Source organism: Rhamphochromis sp. 'chilingali' (genome assembly GCF_963969265.1).
Source record: "Rhamphochromis sp. 'chilingali' genome assembly, chromosome: 16".
In the NCBI taxonomy this organism is placed as follows: Eukaryota; Metazoa; Chordata; class Actinopteri; order Cichliformes; family Cichlidae; genus Rhamphochromis; species Rhamphochromis sp. 'chilingali'.
Window position 1 is genome coordinate 22,146,634 of NC_137943.1, and position 20,014 is coordinate 22,166,647.

At 40.4% G+C, this 20,014-nt stretch overlaps 1 protein-coding gene across 3 annotated transcripts in view; it reads right to left on the bottom strand.

The window, feature by feature from the left end:
* Positions 1-10,992, bottom strand: part of LOC308412551 (pituitary adenylate cyclase-activating polypeptide type I receptor-like) — a 33,830-nt gene extending 22,838 nt beyond the window's left edge. For all 3 annotated transcript variants that reach the window (XM_080907004.1, XM_080907003.1, XM_080907002.1), the window contains exons 1-3: positions 10,631-10,992; positions 7,645-7,814; positions 1,495-1,588 (exon numbers count right to left, since the gene is read on the bottom strand). In XM_080907004.1, coding sequence (XP_080763130.1) covers positions 1,495-1,588; positions 7,645-7,689 — 139 coding nt within the window. In that variant the 5' untranslated portion in view covers positions 7,690-7,814; positions 10,631-10,992. The remainder of the gene's footprint in view (positions 1-1,494; positions 1,589-7,644; positions 7,815-10,630) is intronic.
* Positions 10,993-20,014: the final 9,022 nt, after the last annotated feature.

Consider the following 20,014-nt stretch of genomic DNA (forward strand, 5'->3'; position numbering starts at 1 on the left):
GGGAGGATCAGTTAAAGTGTCAAGGCTGGCTATTATGTGCTACTGCGGTCTAAAAACTGAAAGTTAAAAACAAAAATAAACAAACTGTTTGTGTTGCAGAGCAATGAGGGAATAAAATAATAACAGAATGCCCAATCCATACAATACAACAAATAAAAGAGTGATAAATTAAAGATGCCCAATTTGACCTTCTAAAGGTCATAGAAGCGCTATCAAAATCTGCACAGTCCAACATCCACAGATAACCTATTTGGAATCAACTGAAATCAGCAAATCATCTTAATTGAGAAACTGGAGACTGTTTTTGTTGATATCCGTTAATAAATCAGTTTGTTTAGAAATCAATTTTTATCAATCAGAAAAAAAGCCTCATCATAACAGCTTCTCTATGCTTTGTCTGACTTGTTGTTTCCTTGTTTTCATTTTTCTCTTCGCTTTTTCTCAAACCTCCATGTCGGATTTCTGCAAACCTGGCAGTTTTATTTCCTCACAAATGATTTGCTGTCAGCAGAAAGCAGCAGGACGGCTTCTTTTAAAGGCGTGGGAGGAGACAGGGATCGGTTAAAGGTTCAAGGCTGGCCAATATGTGCTACTGTTTGTGCTACAAAAAAATTGAAAGAAAAAATAAACAAACTGATAATCTTTAAGAGGACTGAAGGAATAAATAACACAATGCCTCATTTTAATCATTTAAGTGTGAGAAATTGTGCTCACATTTGCTTATAAATGACAGCTCTACTTTACCACCTCATACTGTGCAAAGATAAAGCGAAAACACTCAGATAAAAACAGACGAACCTAATGCAGTTTGCTGTGCAGCACGCAGGGAGACTACAGGGCCGACCTTTAAATCTACAGATGAAAAACGAGCTGACCTTACAGCTCCTCTCCTCCTTAAATTTGTTATCTTACACTCTAAATCTTTTACATTTTTCTTGTGTTTATTTTTTTTTTCATGGCTCTGTTACTGTCACCAAAGCTGTAAGTCACAGTGCAGTCTGGGATTTGTAGTCTGCTGCGCATATTTCAAGCAGCAGGAGACCTGTAGCAGTCGCTAATGAAAACCACAATCCATAGCCAAGAAAATAATTGTTTCCAGGGCCCACATTACAAGTTTCCTCTGGGGTTTTTTTCTGAAAAGTGACGTGGATAAAATACAAAAGCAACTCGAGGAAAACATTTTTCTCTTTGCTCTACATGACTGGCCTTTTGAGGTAATGCATTTGCAATGTGAATCAGAAATACAGCTCCATTCATCTTTCATCCTTACATGTCCCTGTATGACCTTTTCAAGCATGAAAAATGCCAGATCATTGAGTATAAAAACAAGCCTGCATTCCATTAATTCCCATTAAGCTATTCATGACTTTCATCCGCAGATCTGTGTTTTTGGAGCTGACCGAGGCGTAGACCATGTAATCACAAGAGCACAGAAATGAAAAGCAACATATGAAAACGTTGCATACCCACACTTGGGGACGCATCCTCACTTACCATATTCTTCTCCATCTGATTTGTGCATTGCGATCCTCTCCATGCATTTATCATGTTCACGCTTTATTACGCAGTGCTCAGACTCGGAGGCCACCTAAAGAAAACACACAAGCGCACACACTGATGTGGGGAGACTCGGGAAATATAGTCCACATCAGATGCATTTGACTAGAAACACTCTTTTTGCTTGTTTGCTTTTGGTGTGGGTGCTCTGCAGAAGACCATGTCGTCCACTTGCTCACTGTGAATTATCAGGATAATGACCTGTGCTATTCTCATACGGGTGCAATTGGGTTTCTGCTAGCGAGGTGGCAGGATAAAAAACATGTACTGGATGGCTGTGCTGGACATTTGCATTCTCAAGCGCAACTCTAACCCGATCAAAGAGATGTTGCTTGACTGTTATAATAAGATCTATTGTAATAAAACATCCTCTTGTCTCTTATCCATTTTGAGTATCCATTGAGTTACTAACTAAATTTGGGAATAATCTTCTAACACAACCAGGGATTGGGACAGTGGTTCCAAAATTATGGTCCTTCAGACATCCTCTGCTAACCACTAAAACCAAAGCCCATTAAAAGGGCACACAAAAGCCACCACAGTGGAGTAAACAAGATATCATCTTCCTCCATGATGCAGTGAGGAAAGCTATTTACTCTCAGGCAGTAGACTTACAGTATGTCTGTCATCTTCTCTGTTGATGTACCCCCGCACTCTCCCTTAAGGCCAATCTCTATTTTGCACCTTTAGCTTTCTTGCAACCCTTCCTTTGCTCTCATGGTGAAATGATAGGTGTAATATATCCCAGCCCTCTGAGCCATGGCTGACTCATCACTCTATCTCCCTCCTCTTCGATATGAATTCACTTCAGGCATCGGTATTGAGATAAGATGGGTCATCAGCTGACTGTAAAGCACAAGAGCAGAATTTTGAAACACTCCAGGAATAATGTGAAAAATTATTAGAGCTATCCATTCTCTGGCACATTACCATTTAAAGGGCAACAGTTGTTAAATGCAAATAATTTCGCCACTTCTCTGTGATGGCAAAAAATAAGCAAGCAAGCTTCCCCCCCCCCCCCCCCCCCCCCCACACACACACACACACACACACTTCTTCATGTTGTAATAACCGTTTGGTATTCTTCAATAAAACTAGTGGAGTGTTTTAAAGGAAGACCTCTCTGTACCCATCGCAAGCATCCATGTTGCTAAGCAGCAGGTTACCAGCCAGGAGTCAGCACACAGTGTAGGCAAAGATTCAGAAATGAGAAATAATTGGATGCAGATGACTAATATCTGTTTAGCATGAATGCAGGCAGGCCTGTAAGATGACAGTATGAAATGTGCTGTTCATTCCATTTCAAGTTACTCACCTGTTTTGTGCATGTGTGCATGTATGTATATGAACCGTTTCCTGTTCCCAAATAAGCTTTAAAATTGTATTTCTGCATGAAATAATCCAAAGATGTAGCTATGAGTGTAGTAAACATAATGTTTGCAGGCAGTGATGATTACTCAGAATGATGTTTACTGATTCTATCTGCAGAGTAACTTCAGTAAGGCTAATACTTTATGAAAGCATTGCAAGTTCATGCTACAGGAGTTTATTTTGTTATCATTCATGCTTGAGGACATTTTTATGTGAGTGCATGATACCAGAAGTAATTTTTACATTTGGTGTCTAGTGCTGTGTGCTGTTGATGTCAGTAACTTTCAGCTGCAATTGACAACAAGCTAACTTAAGTGCCTGAAAATGTAAGCTTGCTAAGCTTTGACATAGTCTTATCACAGTTATACATCTAGTAAAAGAGATCATATGAAATACGGTCAACTTATGTGACCTGATGTTTAATCAAAATGCTTTTAAGCTCATTATAAAGCAGTGCCTACACTGTAACAAACAAACAAACAAAATACAGTATAATGTGCTGTTTTAAAATGAAAATGTGTTCCATATTACTTTTTTTTTACACATTTACTGATTACTATTTACAGACTCTTTTTGTTAAAAAATGGAAATAAAAATGTGAAATGTAAAACTTAGCTCGGAGATAGTGTACTGGCAAAAAATTTACATTTTGGAGACTGTTTGCTTTCAAAGTAAAAGTTGTTCCATAAGTTACTGAGTATTTGTAGAGAAACATGAAAAAGAAATGACAGTCAACTGTGGCATTTTTTTGAGCGGCACATTTTTAACCTCTGATTGTACCCAGTAAGAGTCAACAACCTCCAGGAACCACTGCTAACCAGCCGGGGAAAACACATTTTTCCCTAGCAACCAGTGGCTCTATCACGTCCAGACTGGCAGACAACTCTTAAGTTATGTCTGCAAAATACAGTATATAATGACCAATGTTGGGCAATTAATTATCTAGTTACTTCTTCAAAAAAGTAACTGAGTTTTGTTTTTGTTTACCTAAAAATGCAGCCAAGGCGTTTTTTAAAATAAACATTTCAAACTGTTTACAGAACAATCAGCTGTTCTGCATCAAATCTGATGCCACCCAAATTATTTGTGGTGGTCCAAAAAATAATTCCTGTCCACTATGAGATAAAGGAGAACAACAGCCTGATACCTGCAGGCCTGACAACAGGAGATGTATCACTCCTGTAACACCTGTAACATTCAGTAGTCGCCTCATTGTTCTGACACACAAAACAACTATTGACTACACTACACACTAACTACACAAGATTTGCGCTAAACGTCGAAAATCTCTCACATCTCAAAACACCGCCGCCACTGCTAAAACTTCCCCCTTCCTAAACAACTAAATGTCATGTTGCCATATCATTCTTTGATTGGTCGACATGGTACATTTTTCCACCAGTAGGAAAGGCTGGGAGGGGTGGAGGGTGTTTTTGCTCGCAGGCTTTCGAGCGTTTTCCTTATAAAACACTGTTTTTACCGTTTCTTCCCGCAGTAAATATAAACAACGATTGCATTCAGGAAAAAAACAAACACTGCATATATTTTTATCATAACTCTGGTTTTACGTGGCCTATCAACACAAAATCAAAACTGGTATAAAGTCCACACTTTACCCGTCAATTGTTCCGTCTGTCCTGCTCACATCTCCAATGGTTGTGCATGTTGTCATTAACGTGGCTTCACTCCACATCAGCCACGCCGCTTTGCTAGCTAAAACACCGGTGTCGGCGTAAGGACACTGTCATAGCCTGTCAACGATGTTGATTAGCTGCTTACCGGTATATACAAATGTGAATCGCATTATTGGCTGGACTATGGGATAAGGTGGCATCGTTCTAATCCTATACGGGAGCAGCCAGTCACTTACTGACTAACACTGCAAAACAGAATTGTTAAAGTATTAATTTTAATTTCAATTCAGGTTAGATTTTTTTTCTGTGCCCAATCATGCCAGCAGTGCGCAATAGCTTAGAGGGAACATTGATGAGGACCTCAACAACTACTTCTTCCCCACTGCTATCAGTCTCTTGAACAGCTAACCTATTTTAACAGTAATAATAATTTTTGCACATATGCAGGTCATCTTGCATAATATCTATTTCACACTTAAATTTTGTCTTTATTTATTTATTTATTTATTTATTTATTTATTTATTTATTTATTTATTTATACTGTTTGTATTTTATCTGTTCTATTTCAATTTGCATATATTAACCGGGCATCTGCCTGTGGACAGCAAAGAAAGAATTTCATTGTACAAACAAATGCTTTTCTTTGTACATATGACAATAAACACTTTGAATCTTGAATCTTTGAATCTTGGATCTTAGTTAACTGTTTAATTTATAGCTTGACCAAAATTTACAATTATGATTTAAAATGAGAGATTGCTAAGAAAAAGGCAAAACCTACAAATATACATAATATTCATGGAAACATACATAAATACAGTATCATAGTTGTTTAGAATTGAAGCATTAAAATAACTGTAACGTTGTTTATGCAGTTTTGTGCGAGAGAAAATAAATGTACATGGGAAATAAAATATTCAGAGATGTGTTTTTATCCTATAGCTTTAGTAGTATCTTTCTGTGTTACAAAACTGAATAGAAGTAAAACTTTTTGGTTTACTCTGCTACTTGGTATCGGTACTTCTTTAATTAGAGCTTCCAAAGGTACTGTACTGTAGGTCTGCCATTTACATCAGTTTGAATTGACTACAACCCTGCAGTGTGGCAAAACAAAACAAGCCTGCATGTGGTATTTTGACTAAACATGGGACAGACAGCATTGTGAGTTTTCCTTTTAGCTCTGTTTTGGAGTCCTAAAGCTTCTGGGGGCAGTAATGCTGTTACCTGCTAAATGCTTTAATTTGACTTCCCTTGCTAGTTGCTAGCTTTAGCACAGCCTACACTGGATTTTCAGAGCCTTTTTTTATACAATAATGTTGCTTGCTGTGATCTAAACCCACAATATTAGCAAGAATTTCTACCCACTTTAATACATCGTAGCTCTAATATACAAAAGAATGTGCATTAAGCAGTTATTGAGTCAATGGTTCTTAATGATAATCTTTATGCTAACATTAGCTTCAGATATTGTTAAACCTTGGTACCTTAAAGACTTTTGTGATGGGTCTTGAGGCCACAATAAGACAGCTAATATTGTGATTAGCACCTTTTTCAAGTTCTTTTTTTAAATGCGGAAATATCAGTATATAATGTGAAATCAGTATTTTTTAAACTTGATGGTAGAACTATGAGCATCAACATTTTTGTCACGACCTGCGGGATCGGCAAGGCGCTGATCAGCATCTCTTCACTCCTAGCCCCCCTTCTCTTCTCTTTTTCCTCTCTCTCTCCCTCTCCCCTGTTTTGCCGGAGCGGAACTCATGGCGGGTTCACGCCATGGGGTATGTGTGGAGTGTGGAAGGAGTGACAGGTCGCTAGCGGAGTGGAGAGAGGCTGTTTTGAGCGCGTGTGTGATTTCCCCGTGTTCCCTGGAGGCCTGGACCCCTGCCCCTCACGTCTTGTATATAGCACTAACCTCGCACTGTCTGTACATACACTTGGTGAAGATCTGTAATAAACTATCTCCGTTTGAACGCTACCCAGGAGTCCTGTGAGTGGAACCTCTAAGCGACTCGTGACAATTTTTGTATTTGATTTTAAAAGACACATAAAACAGGCATGACTAAGCTGCGTAAAAGTACAGGGCTCATCAATATATTTCTAAGCGTGCTTTTTAATCTCTGCTCCCTGTAACTCTTCTTCTCTCAAACAGATGTCTATCCAGATATGGCCTCCATTCTGAGGCTGCAGAATTCAGTTTCCCCCCTCGAGGCTATTTTTACGAGAGCCAGATAACTCAGTAGCACCCACAGAACCACACAACACAGATAATAACTCTCAGATGACGTCGCAGACCACTGGCCCACTGTACAGACCCATCGGACACATAATAAGTACATCACCACAGACATATCTGCCACAACAGTCGCTAAAGGTCAGCCTTAGATGGGCACTGTTCAAAGATGTCAGCTGAAGAAGCACTTCACATATGTCAGGGGGCGGTGACTTCAAGGTTGGACACAATGTTTCTGGCTGCCAGGTCACTTTATGAATTCATTTGAGTCACCATCATCAGCTGGCACTGCTGTGAAATTTTTACTAGCAGCTACAAAGGCAAAAAGAAACCATCATCACGAAAAGTACGATATTAACTATATTAAAGCAATTTCTACATCTGTGTGGTTTGGCCAAGGAAAGAGCTGCTATGCTGCATCAGTTCTCTGAATATAATTCCTCCCACACACCTTGCACAACTCTTCCATTCTGCTTTTCATTTCAATGAGACCACAGAAAAGTGAGTCACGGCAGATGGATGGGTAGTTCTCTGGTCAGTCAGGCCATCTGTTTTTGTGCTTGCCTTAATGATGAGCTGATCCTGAATCTGTAACGTATGCTGATGTGGTGTGCATGGGGGTGATTTCCATCCTTCTACTGCTTGTCACAAACACATCAGCAAAAGTGTGGATATAAAAATAAACCAGGCTCAAGCTGAGGAACAGGAGGATAATAACAGAGACCTAAACATACCCGTATGGATGGATATATGCATTCCAATGCTCCTGAACACCCGCACAAACAAACGCACAAACAAACACACACAAATCTGGACAACATACAGATAAGTGCCCAGAAGCTACTCACCAAGGGCAACAGAAAGATTGCAGTCAGCAGGAAGCCTCTCATCATCCCCTGGGAAGTGTTTGCATCCAAAAGGCTCCTTGCTATCTTCGTGTGTGTGTGTGTGCCTGTGTGTTTTCAAAGGGATGCACTAAAAATGCTCCCCACAGCGTCACCGTGCTTCATCAAGGGCTCTGAAACACAGCACACAGAGAAAAAACACTAGAAGAAGAAACAACAACCATCACTCAACAACATCATTAAGTTTTTCTGAGTCATAACAAGAATCGCAATTTGCAGATACACGTGTGTAAACTAATAATGTTACTGCTGCTAATTGTGGCGACTAAAATGGTTCGTTCTTGAGAATTTCTGCTTTATTTCAAGTGCTGACGTCACTGCTCATGTCAGATGAAGTGAATGAATCTGTGTAAACGAGACACAAAGCCAGAATGACCTGTAACGTCATCTTTTTTAAAAAAAATATTATTTTTAATTTTTTCAAGACTTTATTCAACAGACTTTAAATCACAGTGCACTTCTAAAGACTGAAAGAACTGTGTACTATAAATATAATTAGTGGCTAATTTAATGCTAAAGTCTAAGCCAAATTACACTGAAATGCTTCCTGATGCCTTTATTCATACTGAGTTGATTTTATAAGAGTTACACAACAGTTTTTGGACACTGTGGCATCTTTCATTTTAACCTTTATTCAAGGCAATCTTTGGACGTTTTATGGAGCAACTCTATTAAATAATTTGGATGTTTCCTACCCTTCTGCTTTTAAAGTATGTGTTTTATTGTTCCTACCATACCTTCATACCTTCTGACACACTTACACGGGCCTCACACAGTCCTACTTAACAATGCGCATGCGCATGAGAATCAATTCTGTCATCAGGTATTGTTTCAGGTAATTAGTAACCCTGAAGAAAAAAGATAATATTGTCACTTAAAAATAGAAAAAGAACAATTAGATGGGGTTTTTTTGGTGTGTGTATCAAAACAATGAATTTAAGTAGTTAATTAACCAGCAGGTTATTTTAGCTCAGTTGTCAACTCATATCAAATAATAACAGGTGCAGCCCTTCAGTGCATTTCTATACATTTCCATCAAATGTTGGATTTTGTTGTTTGCCTAAGCTGTGTAACATGAATATAAACAAGCAAAAACACCCTGATTTATACTGCAGAGCACAACTTAACTCTCATACTAGGACACATCAAACATATAAACAAACACAGGCCTTCAGTGGGTGTGCATGATTTGATATTTTGTCTCTAAAGCACCCCACACTTTGATTAAATCACATAGGCAACATTTTACTGAGTAAATAAACAACAGAAAAAGAGATGTCATCATCTATTCACTAAATTAAAACATGAACATGGGTTTTTGGAAGACAAATTGATTTCCAAAAGGCAAGAAATTTGGAAGATTCTTCTAAATTTCCTTTAAGATAATAAAATTCATGTGCCTCGGGTCAGAATTTAAAACATCCCCCTCCCGAACCTCCCTGACTTCATGTCTTACTCATCCGCTCAGCCTCCTGAAAACACAATGATTCACTGCTAACACAAAACACAGCAACACCAGAAACACATAACAAGCACACAACCAGTAAACCAGCAGACATGCACACCTTCTCCTAAAGATAATTCATGCACACATAGAAACAAATTCCACTCTGCATCCCCTCCTTCTTGTACTGAACCCAATTACCTCTAAAGCATCTCTCGGATGCTTTATCAAGTAACAGGACAGAGTGTGCTCAGAGGAAAAATCCAGAGATACAGAGGAGGAAGACATATGTCCAACAGGGCTGAAAGCAAACTTTCAGGGTGAGCAATCAAACCGAAATGCACAAATAAAACAGAGAGGGGCAGATAGGTACGGGGACTGGCATGATTGGTCCGCTCTTTTTCCCCACACTCCATCTATTTAACCCAAAAGCAGTCACGCTGCTCTGGGCTTCAAATGAAGTTAAAAACGGCCTTATGTAGAGCAAATCAATGTCTCTTTGGTCCTGAGAAAGCTCTGGTGCAGAAAACAACAGACGGGCAGAACTACCCTGAGGGCAAGAAAGCCAAGAGAGTCTGCTTCGCTCAGTACTGAGTCACCAGGAAATGTTGGAAGGTTTGCAGCCATGGGACTATTCAGGATTATTCACTGCATGGAGCAGAAGACGAAGCTATAACAGTTTTTACTCACATCTGTTTGGCACGGATGTCAACAAAAGCTGAAAAGAAAACACTGGGAAACACATCCACTCACCAAGATGCCAATCAACCAAAAGACTCTCTGTGTGTGTTTGTGTCTATAAGCAGATGCATGACAAAAACAAGAGAGAAAATCTGAGACCCAGCTCAGATTCCTTAAAGATTTATTTTCACTGCAAAGGGGATTTTACAGAACTCTTCCCCTGTATGTGCGTTGAATTCCCCAGAACATTGTGTTGCATCAATACATCATTTCCAATTCAAAGCGATCCGAGAAAATCGCGTCCAATCAACCCACTTCCAATGCCGTGAACGTGTACCGCAATCCAAAACCTCCACATACATTCAATGAATGTTCCTTTGCTGAAGCACAGAGGTCACATGGCCCACATACCGCGGATCGCAAAACGTCGGTTGATTTCTATCATATCACAGGGAGAAGAAATCCGTCTACACAAGACACAGTAAGTGACAGCTGCTTTCTCCTTCGCTAAACCGCACAGAAGGGGCGATTTTTTTTGCCCTGTCTTTTTCCTTTATTCCCACATTCGCACATCTTTAACACATCAGGCATGTGTGTGACCCTCGCTTGCACATGTAGCAGGAAAAAAAACCGTCAGCCTTCCCCTTTTCACGGCACATTCACTCGAAACGGATTCACTGCTTCCCATTTTTCAATAAAACACACACACACACACACACACACACACACACACACACACACACACACACACACACACACACACACACACACACACACCCCGGAAAACAAGTCAAAGCAACTTACCGATGCCTAATTTTCACCTGCGCAAATGTCTGCACATGGAGCCATCGGCATTTACGGTTCTGCGGCGGTGTTTCTACCTTGTTTTCACTCCTAAGACAATTAAAAAAACAAGAAAAGCCCGTCCTGGGAAAAATAGACAGGTGCCGTTACTGCTGCTGTTGTTGCTGCTGCTGCTGCAGGACGCACTCACCGCTTTGGCTGCTGCGGCACCACGATGAGGTGGAAGAGGAGGAGGATGATGATGATGATGATGATGAAGGTGTCAGTACCTTCGGGGTTCTCGCCTCGTCAGACACGCAGAAAGCCAAGTGAGACAGCTGTTTAGTCTACAAGTGCATCGACGCAGCGCGGGGAGGAGACAGATTTTCAAAGTCTGGGATGTGATGGAAGAAAAAACATCCTCCTCACGTCTTTGCGTCGCGTGCGTGCGGGGGACTTTGTTTCCAAAAAGAAACTACTCATAAAACTCTGACATTTGCGCCTGCGCCTTTCAGACGCTCCAGAAGGTACAGGGTCCGGTCCCCTGCTGTGCGCAATTTGTGAGGCACTGAGTGGGCAGCGTGATGTGCGTGACTCACATTTAGTCAGAACTTTAACATCTGAATTCCTGTATGTGCTACTTAAAAAGCCCAAATTGCATGCTGGTCGAGTTAAGACTGTCAACTGGACTCCAAAAGGCGTGGCCCGCAGAGGCCACTGTGGCCCGCTGGCGATGCTGTTTACTTTCAGGACCACGGACAGCACACACAAGAAATCGCCGCAGGGAACCAATGAACTGAAAGCAACGCCTCCAGTCAGCCACTCGACCTTTTATCAGCAGCTAAACAAAGCTTAGGTATCAATATTGAGCTGCTTTAATTAAATCTCCAGTTGAGTTTCTTTGTTGGTATCCACACAGGAGAGAGAAGCCAGACGAATGAATTACCCAAAAGACCAAGAAGAAGCAGTTTCTGATTTGGGAAACAAGTCAAAAGGCCACAAAGACATGCAACAAGATGACCAATACTTTAACCCCCCGCAAAAAATTACATTTGAATTGTGCAAAGTGTCAGTCTATTGTGCTTACACGATCATGAAATAAAATGAGTAGAAGGAAGTGCAAAAGTACAATTGAGACAAAACTACAGAATGAAAAACAACCACAAACCTGTACCAACAACGGCAAAGAGAAATAAAACCTGCAGATGCAAAACAAGTGAAACTGGATACAAAGCAACATCATAAAACATCAATATTGAAAAGCAAAGTGAACAGATAAAAAGATACAGAATGAGCAAAACCAGACACTCAGCAATAAAGACAAAAAAAGACATAATCAAGAATTACTAAGAGATAAAAAGGATACACAATCATATTACATAAGTGTGACAGGAATAAGGACCCACGCACACTGCGTTGCACGCTGATGGTGTTTTATTTGCAGTGTATCCCACAATATATTTATCACTGCGCAGCTTTCCAGCTGTGTCCCTCCGCTCTGCACACTCAAAAGGGAAAACATTATTAGACGATGGTTGTCAGCATTTCTGGTCATCCTCTGCTAACACCACGACCTGAACCCACTGCTCCACCCCTCCCCTACACCCTGCCACATACCCCCATCACCCTACTTAGGCCACGGAGCTGTCCCTCCTAGTCTAACCACTGCAGCAGTCGGTAGATCTGGGACACCTTTTTGGGTGAGATCAGTCAAGAGGCTGGTCAGTTATGCAAAGCCGGGAACGAACTGGCGGTAGTAACTGGCCAGCCTCAAGAACCGCCTCACCTCTTTTTTGGTTTTGGGACATGGGCAGGATGCAATGGTTGCAGTTTTATCCATCTGTGGACACACCTGCCCACCTACCAAGTGGTACCTCAGATACTGTACCTTCATCCGCACATTTCTTTGGTTTGGCCGTGGGCCACGCGTACCTCAGGGACTCCAGGACTGCGTCCACCTGCTGCACCAAACAAGCGGAATGGACGTGTGACAAATTGCTACAAACCATACGGAGAGGAGAAGGCCCTCTGCTAGTAGCCATTGGTTAAATCCAGTGTTGTGAAAAAGTAAGCCATGCCTAACCAGTCCAGGAGCTCGATGATCTAGGGTATGGTGTAGGGATCAAACTGTGACACTTCATTCACCATGCGATAGTCAACACAGAACTATATAGACCAATCTTTCTTCACCACAAGAACTATGGGGCTACACCAAGCACTGTGTGACTCGTCTATTACTGCCAGCTTTAGCATTGCAGCCAATTCCCTCTGAACAATTTGTCTCTTATGTTCATGTAACTTGTAGGGCTGTGAACACACCAGCATGCCAGGGCATGTATCGAAATGGTGCTCAATGAGACTGGTGCGGCCAGGTAGGGAGGAGAACACATCTGTAAAATGCTGTTGCAATGCAGCAACGTCTGCTCCTGTGTGAGATGGTCATCACAATGGAGAGAGGGGAAATAGTGGAATTTGGCACCTCCGGCTCCAACTCTTCTCTCCTTCACCTGGATCACCAGAGACGCAATTCCAGCCTCTCTCCATGCTTTTAGGAGGTTGAATGTGATATATCTGTGTGGGTCATCCCCTATCCAACCGTACCACCTCATAGTCTAGGTCCTCACTAGTCGTGTGACCACAAAGGATCCTTGTCAATTGGTGTCTTGGCATCATACTCAAATAGGACAGACATGATTAGACGATGGTTGTTAGCTGTTCTGGTCAGCCTGCCCTGACACCACACCCTGAACCCAGTGTTTTGACAACTTTGGGATGCTGTGCGGAAGAAAAATGTGTCACCTGTGTGAGATATTTGGAGTCACATACAGCAGCTATTTATGCATATTATTTATGCATATAACATGAATTAATTCTGCATTGATTCATTGAAACAAACAAAGAAGCTTATTTTTATCCTCAGTTTAAACCTTTTTTTTTTTAAAGCTGTTTCTTTAACCTGCCCCAGAATCCAAGGATATAGGCAGTTTCCAGTGTTTTGAGTGTGGCTCGACTCAGACGTGAATGATCACCCAGCATGAGGCTTTTGATGGGTTGGCTATAAATCAATGAAGCATAAAAAGTATTAAATCCAGAGAACCAAACAGGAAATTGAAAAGGCCACATTAACTGCCTTGAAGACACTCGTCTCTATCAAAATGTATGAAATAGGGGTGGGGGTGGGGCCCATGAAGAGCAATGACGCATGCCTCCCTCTGTTCCTGGAACATTTTAACACTGTTACTGGACTTGCCTCAAGGACAGACACAGAAATGCTCCCAGTGAGACAAGTTCAGAAAATCTTCTGTTATTAAAGTCAGAGATTTGTAGAGTGTTGTACATCATAGCATGTGAGACACTGATTTTAGCCTTGTTTCCATGGCAAACACGGATTCTACCAGTTACTTTCAGTAATTTGGCTTTCCAGTTCTCTATTAACTCAAGACCAAGCAGCAAAGCAATTGCAGAATCCTACTGCTGTGATAACTGCCTCTGTGTGTGCGCAGAATTACAAGGCAAGAAGAAGATAAAGCTGCTTGTGTTTATATATTTTTTCTAAAATATCCACATTCATAGAGTTCTTCAGTGCAATTACTGCACAAACAGTCAGTTTAGGGTTTCAGGCATTCAGTCATGGATGGTAATGGGTACTATAATAGAAATGTGTGTCTGTGTCAAGGGTCAAACCACCAACTCTGGATATAAAATAGCCTCTAAAACACAATGGTAACCTGTGTGTTATATGACACTGGTGTTCATTTTATCCAAATAAAAACCCTAAAACACAAAAAAGAGAGAAAGAGATAATCGTGAACAATTTTGTCCTTTATTAAAAAATACTATGGTATTAAGATATTTTCTAAAAGGTTGTGGAACTAATATTAATCAAGCTTTAAAAGATTTTCAAGAGTGAGTCACTTGGGGTTTTTATGTCTAAAAACCACATTTTTCCCTCCTCACTGAAAGATGATTTAAGATGTTATCATTTGTAACCTGAACGCCTTGACAGCTCCATTCATAAATTCAAATAGCTGATGCTTAGCAGATTTATGGCTTACCATGCTAATTGTCTTAGTTTAGCCTGTTGACATACTGAAACAGACTTTTTTCTTTTAGCCAGTGCCTGGGGGTCGCCACAGAGGCTCATCTACCTCCATCTCACCCTATCTCTATATCATCCTCCTCTGCATCAACCCTCTGCATAAATGGGGAGAAAAATGCTAACATTTTGTAATTGACACAAAACCCAAAGTACAGTTGAAAGTTATTGGAAGGCCATTATATTTGTAGGTATTTGGTCATAACCAGTGTTACTACTGATCATCCCAAAGGGCACATGAATGTCCATACATAAAAACAACAAAAAAAAACAAACCCAAACAAACATCATCTTACTAGAAGTAGGAAGTACCAAGTTTAAGGAAAACGAAAGGGTTCAGGATTTGATTTGACCACAGGGTACATTAAAATTCTAAAAAGGCAATCCAAATAATGGTTGTTTACTTATATGAATAAATAAAGTTGGTAGCACAGCAATAAAACCTGCAAACAAGTACACACGTGGAAGGTGCTGTCAAATATAATATTAAGCATTACATTTTACACTCTGTCCATTTACACAGATTCAAGAACATCCCCAGGAAGAATTTGCTTCTTTAGTCGTGTTATTGATATAACAAGTGCGTACGCTCCATTGGGCCACCACTCAATGAGGCTCACCACAGGACTACTCTCCTACTCTGTCTGCCATCATGCACTAATCAGATTGGATTGCCATGGAGACTCATCTTTGACAGCATGTGGGAGGATAGCATCAAGTGGTTGAGTGCAAAGACCACCTATCCATCTCATCGCTGAGAGGACGCTGCAGGGAACCAGGCAAGACCTCCTCCTAACTTCCATGCCATCTTCATTCTTCTCCCACATGTCAACCTCCCACGGAGTGGCTCACATGGAGGGGATTAATCAATCAGCTATGCACATGAGGCAAGGCAGGGAAGGAGGAGGAAAACTATCCCTTAGTTATGCTTCTTGGCGATACAGTGCCAAAAACACAAGCATTATAGAGCTTAAAAACTTGACAATAATTAAAGCCTGTTTGTAGCCATAATGCAAGCTAGATGGCTGCCTTGGACAGCATCAGAGGAGCTTCAGAGAAAAAGACTAGAACTTCAACTATTCTTCTTTTACTCCTTTGTTGTCTGAACATTTTTCCACTCTTGATTCATTCAATAATTTGTAATTTCCTAATCCTAACCAAAAAGAGAGGCAAAAGTAAATTAAACAGTAACGTTATTTAAACTTCATAATAGCTGTCCAGCTAACACAATGCATGGATAAAAGCACTGGGCCACCTAGAGATTACACCTTTAGGAGCTGCTCAGCCATGGAAATCCATGCAATGAAGCTCCCGCTGTATGGTTTTTATGCTGATGTTAATGTCAGAAAAAGTAGGGCCACTTACAGTTGACCCCTGGAAAATATAGAAGGGAAGAAATTTCACAAACTGACTTGATGCAACATTAGCATCCTGATGGGGAGGTGGAGCGTGAATCAGACCAGTAAGTTGGTGCAGCGTCAGCAGTAATGTGGGCATTGTACTGGACTATTGTGGTGAAGAGAGAGCTGTGCCAAAAGGCAATGCTTTTTACCAGTCCACCTACACCCCAGCCCTCACCTGTGGTCATGAAATCTGGATAATAAGTTTCCTCTGCAGGGTTGCTGAGCTCAGCCTTAGAGATCGAGCAAGGAGCTCAAACATCCAGTTGGAGTGCAACTGCTGCTCTTTTATGTTGTTTTGTGTATTCCCAATTGCATCCCCAGTTACATGGCATGGCTTCTTATACTTCTGTGTGAAACCTATGTTTTAAGTGCATTACCCTCGGAAACCCTATGCCCTAACCTGTGCTGTAACCTGACGTGCACTTTCCTGGAAATGTAACTGCATGCATTGCTGACGCAGCCCGCAGCTGTTGTGTTTGATCTCTTCAGATAGTGCCAATCCCTTATACACATTTCCAGCTACTATTCTCAACAGTTTTTGAATTTAGCAGTAAGGAAATAACAATCATCACCTCAATATAAGGAACAATAATCATTGCCTAAATATAAGTTAGCAAATTCCTCAGATCAGAATGGGCACGAGGAAATGAACATGGGGAAAACATGTTACCTCCAAAAAGAAGTGACCGCAACAAAGAGTCATGATCCAGGAGGGGAAAAAGTCCCAGCATTTCATTTGTTTCTATCATGCCTGGCACTGCTTATACAACCACAAAGTAATTAACACATAATAAACCATACACAAGCACGAATGCTGGCAACTAAATCGGCCGCTTATGTGTATGTCAGATTGTAGGCTCTATGAAGATTGACTGCAGGAGTTTAAATCAACTATTACACTAAAGGTTACATTGTAATGGTTTCAGGAAGGTTTTGTGGTTACGATGTATTACCATACAGTGCAGACTTAATACAAAACTATATTTCCACAGTGTTCCTGTGGATAGTGAGTACAGGGATATGGCAAAAGAGATTTCTTTAATGTTAATGCTGTAATCCAGTGGTTCTTAACCTTGTTGGAGGTACCGAACCCCACCAGCTTCATATGCGCATTCACTGAACCCCTCTTTAGTGAAAAATAAAATGTGATTTTTTTACTGGTGCACAAAATGAGCCATGCATGTCATGGCGAAGGCTCTGCCGAACCCCTGAGACCGACTCACCGAACCCCTAGGGTTCGAGCGAACCCAGGTTAAGAACCACTGCTGTAATCTTTATTTTCTATAATAATATGCAGAATTTTTAGAAATCTCGTTTTATGAGTTTATGTATGTAAAGTCAGCCAATCTATAGTGTAGTAAGTACTAAGTGCTACTACTAGGTCGGTAGGTTTCACAAAATTTATAAGATTTATAGAAAAGGAATGCTTGCAAAAAATTAAGAGAAAATATATCCTCTTAATGCAAAGTTAAAACAGAAATGTCTAGAAAGTGCATGGTTAACAGTACAATGAACAGAAAGACTGGATCATAAAGTGTAATCCAGACATTTATAAATTAAAGTCTTACCACTAGTTTAAGGACACTGATGTGGGAAAATCAGTTCCTGCACAAATAATCAGAAACAGATCATGTTTGAATCACAAACAGACACTAATAATACATTGTTTCATATCAGTCTCATGACAAAAGGTAGAATAAGTTAGAACAAAGTCGAGTATTCATGTAAAGTCTCTTTACAGTTGATGACATTTAATTGTCACAACATCATCTAGTCTAAGTCTCTCCAGGGTAGCAATGGATGTCTTGCACAGGGCACTAAACTCTTTGGAAAAGTCTTAGTAGTTATCATAAACAAAGACAGTTCTGCCAAGGTGACTGGCAATTTCAACTGGTGTTTCCTCTACATTTACATTATATCTTCACAGGACGTCTGTTGGGTTGGTTTATAGCACAGAAACGAGGAGAATGAAGAGGAGGAAGACTGTTGATCTTCCAGCACAGACGGAGCTAAAGTTTTCTCAAATGGCAGATGGTGAGATGAGCAAAAGGCTGAATAAAAAACTCAGAGTTCTCAGTTATGAGCTCTCACCCACTTATTTGCTTTTAACGAGAAATGCGTGCAGAGAAATGCCAGTAAGTTGGAGGGAGCACCACAAGAGACATGGCTTATAAAGACATGAGCGAAATATCCGTCTAAATATTGGCTAAGTTGATCAGTAACTTTTAAAATGCTCTTAAAAATAGCTACAAAACAGATATCATCTTGTAAAAACAATATAACTGAAGACGTCATAAATAGTAATTTGGGAATGATATACAGAAGCTAATTTTTTAAAACATACTGTAGGAACTGTCATGATATCTGATCGTCTTTCCGAGGCTTCTTTCTAAGCAGTCAGAGTTAGTATGACAGCACAGGGCCTGGACCTCCAATTCGTTCCTGACAAGACTTTTCAAATTGCCTTTAATGCGAGGCTGGCAGTGTGGATTGATTTCTCAGAGGATGTGGATATAATTGCAGGTTGTCAGAGAAAGAGAAAAGCAGCTCAACAAAATGTTCTGTAATGGATGACATGTCGTCACGAGGCCCTTTCACTGGTATGGGAGAAGAGAATGACAAATCACCCGGCAGACGTCTCGGTAGGGGAGACTTTGGAGTGTTTGTGTGTCTTTGAGAGTGCATGCCTGACTGCCTGTTTCCAGTGCATTTGTTAATTGTTAGTCTCTGTGTTCATTTCCACCAGTGATCACTCGCTGATCAGTAGGAATCAAGAACATTATGCAGAAGTCTAGACAAAGAAAGACAATTTGCAGCTACTTTATCTTTTCTTTTTAAACAAAACAAATTTCCCACGTGTGGGACTAATAAAGGTTATCTTATCTTATCTTAAAACTACAGGATACAAAGACATGACAATACCACAGATCAATCTGTGCAACTAATATTATTCCTACAGAGTGCTTTCTCAACCTTTTGGTTTGAGACCAACTTTAAAGCAAAACCATGTTTTATGACACACATTGCGTAACTGAACACTGACTTTTAGCTTGTCTTGATTTGAATACATTTAAACTCGAGTGTGAAACAACTGAAATTAGCCTGTAATTTAGCAGACATTTTGGCATTTTGTTAATATTTTAATGAGACCTTCCAAGCCATTGCTCTTAAACTCATGCTGCTTCATTTTAACTAAATAACCCCCTGATATTCATACTGCAGGGATTTTCACAGATAAACTCAGATAAAATTTCTGGACATTCAGGTAAGGATTGATACTACTGTTGTTCTTATGCACATGTAGCAGTCACACTGCTCACTTGCCCACCGCTATATCAAAGCTGCTTTAAAGTTACAGTGTGTAACTGCTGTTAGCTGTTGTTAGTTGCTCTTCGGTAGCATTAGTGACACTTTCTCTGAAGTGGATCTAACATTGTTGGGAGAATAAACTCTGATGTAATCAGAGGGGAAATTTTCCCAAGCCTAACATAGTGTTAGCTTATAACGGGCTGTTGTTGTTTAGCTAGCTCATTGTGTGCTGTCTAGACACAGGAGGATCATATATCTAACCTGCTGAAAATAATTATGACAATATCAGGAATAAATAAGTATTTTGCTGCATATTTCTATTTGTTAGAGCCCTGATCTCTCTTCAATCGGTGACGTTTTAGGTGATGCAGAAGAGAATTTTCACTTCTTTGTGAAAAGGGAACCCTCTCAGATATGAAAAGACTGGTATGAGCTTTCATATCTTATGAATTTAAATTTACTTCCATTGTATGCAAACACATATAAGTTTGCTTCTCCTCCACCTTTGGTGTACTACGTGGCCAGACTCTAGCCATGTGATTTGGTGGTGGTGGAAAACGGACCTCATGTCAATAGAGGAATGCTAAATAATATTAT